General features: G+C 60.3%; 1 protein-coding gene across 1 annotated transcript in view; it reads left to right on the forward strand.

Moving 5' to 3' along the window:
• Positions 1–906: 906 nt before the first annotated feature.
• TRIT1 (tRNA isopentenyltransferase 1) overlaps positions 907–2,295 on the forward strand; it is a gene marked incomplete at its 3' end in the record, with an annotated part of 5,888 nt that continues 4,499 nt past the window's right edge. The window contains exons 1-3 of the mRNA XM_010077733.1: positions 907–1,044; positions 1,443–1,541; positions 1,758–1,906. Coding sequence (XP_010076035.1) covers positions 973–1,044; positions 1,443–1,541; positions 1,758–1,906 — 320 coding nt within the window. The remainder of the gene's footprint in view (positions 1,045–1,442; positions 1,542–1,757; positions 1,907–2,295) is intronic.

The following is a 2,295-nucleotide window of genomic DNA, read 5'->3' on the forward strand; positions in this document are numbered from 1 at the left end:
GCAGGGCTCTGCTCCTGGGATCCCATTGAGCCACAGGGACGGGACGCTGAGCTGGGGCGGCTCCGGGACTTGCAGCAGCCGGGTCTGCGGGCTGGGCTGTGGCTGCTGCTTTGTGCAGCCTGGAGGGTGGATTTGGGCTGTGGCTGGGATGCGTGCTGCTCAGATTGCAGGTCGCCTTGGCTCTTTACCAAGAATGTTCCCCAGGGGTTGGTTTGTGTGGCTTTTCTTTCTGCTCTGCTTTTAGCTTTCTAGCTGAGGGCTGGTATCTCTCGGCAGAGCTCTCCCAGGTTGTATATCCCAAACTTGAGATGGAAGGCACGCCTCGAAGCAGCGAAATGCTGCTGGTTGTGCTCACCAGTGTCTCCCAATGGTGCCTCTTTTCCCCTGGGTCACCGACCTGCACCGATGTGTTTTGCTCCTCTCTGTACCTGACCAGCTGGATGAGAGGAGGAAGCAGGCGGTGTGCCAGGCTGTTATGGAGTGCATGAGCTGAGACCATTGGTGTGTGTTCAGGAGGTTCCATGAAGTTGCATCCACAGAGATCGTTGGCTGGTTACACTGACCGGGCTCTGACACCACTCTCTGATCGCTCCATCAGCCTTTCCATCCCCAGCTGCCGGGTTGTGTCAGACCAGGAAAGCCGTCGTGAGCGGTCGGACTCACGGTTCATCTCCCGCGGGCAGGAACAAGCACCAGAGCGAGGCAGCTTGGCCCTGGCAGGCGCAGGCGTTGGTGAGGTTCCTGCTGCCTTGCCTGAACGGGGCACGTACCCCCGCCTGTGCTGCCTGCGCGGGGCTTGGAGGGGTGACGGGGCAGGCAGCGGCTGTGCCGGGGGGAAGGAGCGGCGGTCGGTGGGAGTTTCATGGGGTGCAGAGGTGAACGACGGGCTCTTCTCTTCCCCAGGTGTACAAGGGCTTGGACATCATCACGAACAAGGTTTCTCCCCAAGAGCAGCGGCTGTGCAGGCACCACATGATCAGCTTTGTGGATCCCCTCGTCTCTAACTACACGGTGGTGGATTTCAGGGACAAAGCCGTGCCTCTGATATCCTTTCACACTGCGGGCTGCCTGGCCGAGCAGATATGGATTTCCCCCCTCCACAGCCAGACCTGCAACAGAGATCGGTGTTTGCGGCAGCCTCAGACTCTCCACGTTGCATCTACCTCCTGTTTTCAGGGGATGCGGCTGGCAAAGGGGGGCTGGAGTTTCTTTTTCCCAGCTAATGCCCAGGGCAACTCCTCCTTGGGGATGGTTGGGGAAGAGCTCTGCTGCACCGCAACGGTGCTGAGCTGGGCATTGCCCTCTCTGGCAGTCCCTGGGTGTCACTGAATTTTTGTGGTCTCCCTGGAGCTGGGAAAGGGAGATTGGGGCCCCAGGCTGGATCTCCCCCCAGCCCTCTCGCCCTGCCGTGCATTTCTGCTTACGCTCCCTGACGGTGACACATCGAAGATATCTTTGCCCGAAACAAAATCCCGATTGTTGTGGGAGGAACCAACTACTACATCGAGTCCCTGCTCTGGAAGGTCCTTATCGACACCAAGGTACCGTTGGAGGGTTGTGTATCCCTCCGGGAAAGGGTGAACCCCATGTTCAGGGCAGGTTTAATGCACCTGGGCATGGTGCTCCCCCTGCTAGAGTGGGGCAAGGAGGGGCAGAAGCCCCTTATTCACCCCATGGGTCTCGGGGATCGTCTTGTTTTGTGTTGACCTTGCACACGGACGAGTGGCTTGACTCAGGGTTGCCTTGTGCCCCCCCAGGAGAAAGCCAGCCTGGCCCCTGGGCTGGTCACCGACAGGAAGGTGGAGCTGGAGCAACTGGATGGCATCGAGCTCCATCGCCGCCTGAGCCAGGTGGACCCCGAGATGGCGGCCAAGCTGCACCCCCACGACAAGCGTAAATTGGCCAGGTGAGCTCGGCGTGCCGGGGACAGGGGGTGCCAGGGCCCAGCACCCCTTCCTGAGGGAATTGTGTGCCTGGGAATACGGCAGGATGGGCTCTCCCCTCCCGTGTGAGTGCTCCCAGCCTCGTAGCAAGGTGCCTGGGGACCTTGGAGCGCTGGTTTTGGGGCTGTGAGACCTTTGGCCATGCAACGCGCATCTTGAACTGCCGTTGGGGTCCGGGACAGCACATTGCTCCTGGCTTGTGTGCACCAGGGCTGCTCCCGCTGCCGTGCCTCAGCAGCAGGGTTTATCTGGAGCTATTTAAAGAGCAAGCTGCCGTGCTGGCTGAGTAACATACCTGAGCGCTGTGGGAACAGCACGGCAGCAAGACCAGGCTTGCTGCTTTGGCAGGCCC

The sequence above is a fragment of the Pterocles gutturalis genome, unplaced genomic scaffold (genome assembly GCF_000699245.1).
Source record: "Pterocles gutturalis isolate BGI_N339 unplaced genomic scaffold, ASM69924v1 scaffold9623, whole genome shotgun sequence".
Lineage (NCBI taxonomy): Eukaryota > Metazoa > Chordata > Aves > Pterocliformes > Pteroclidae > Pterocles > Pterocles gutturalis.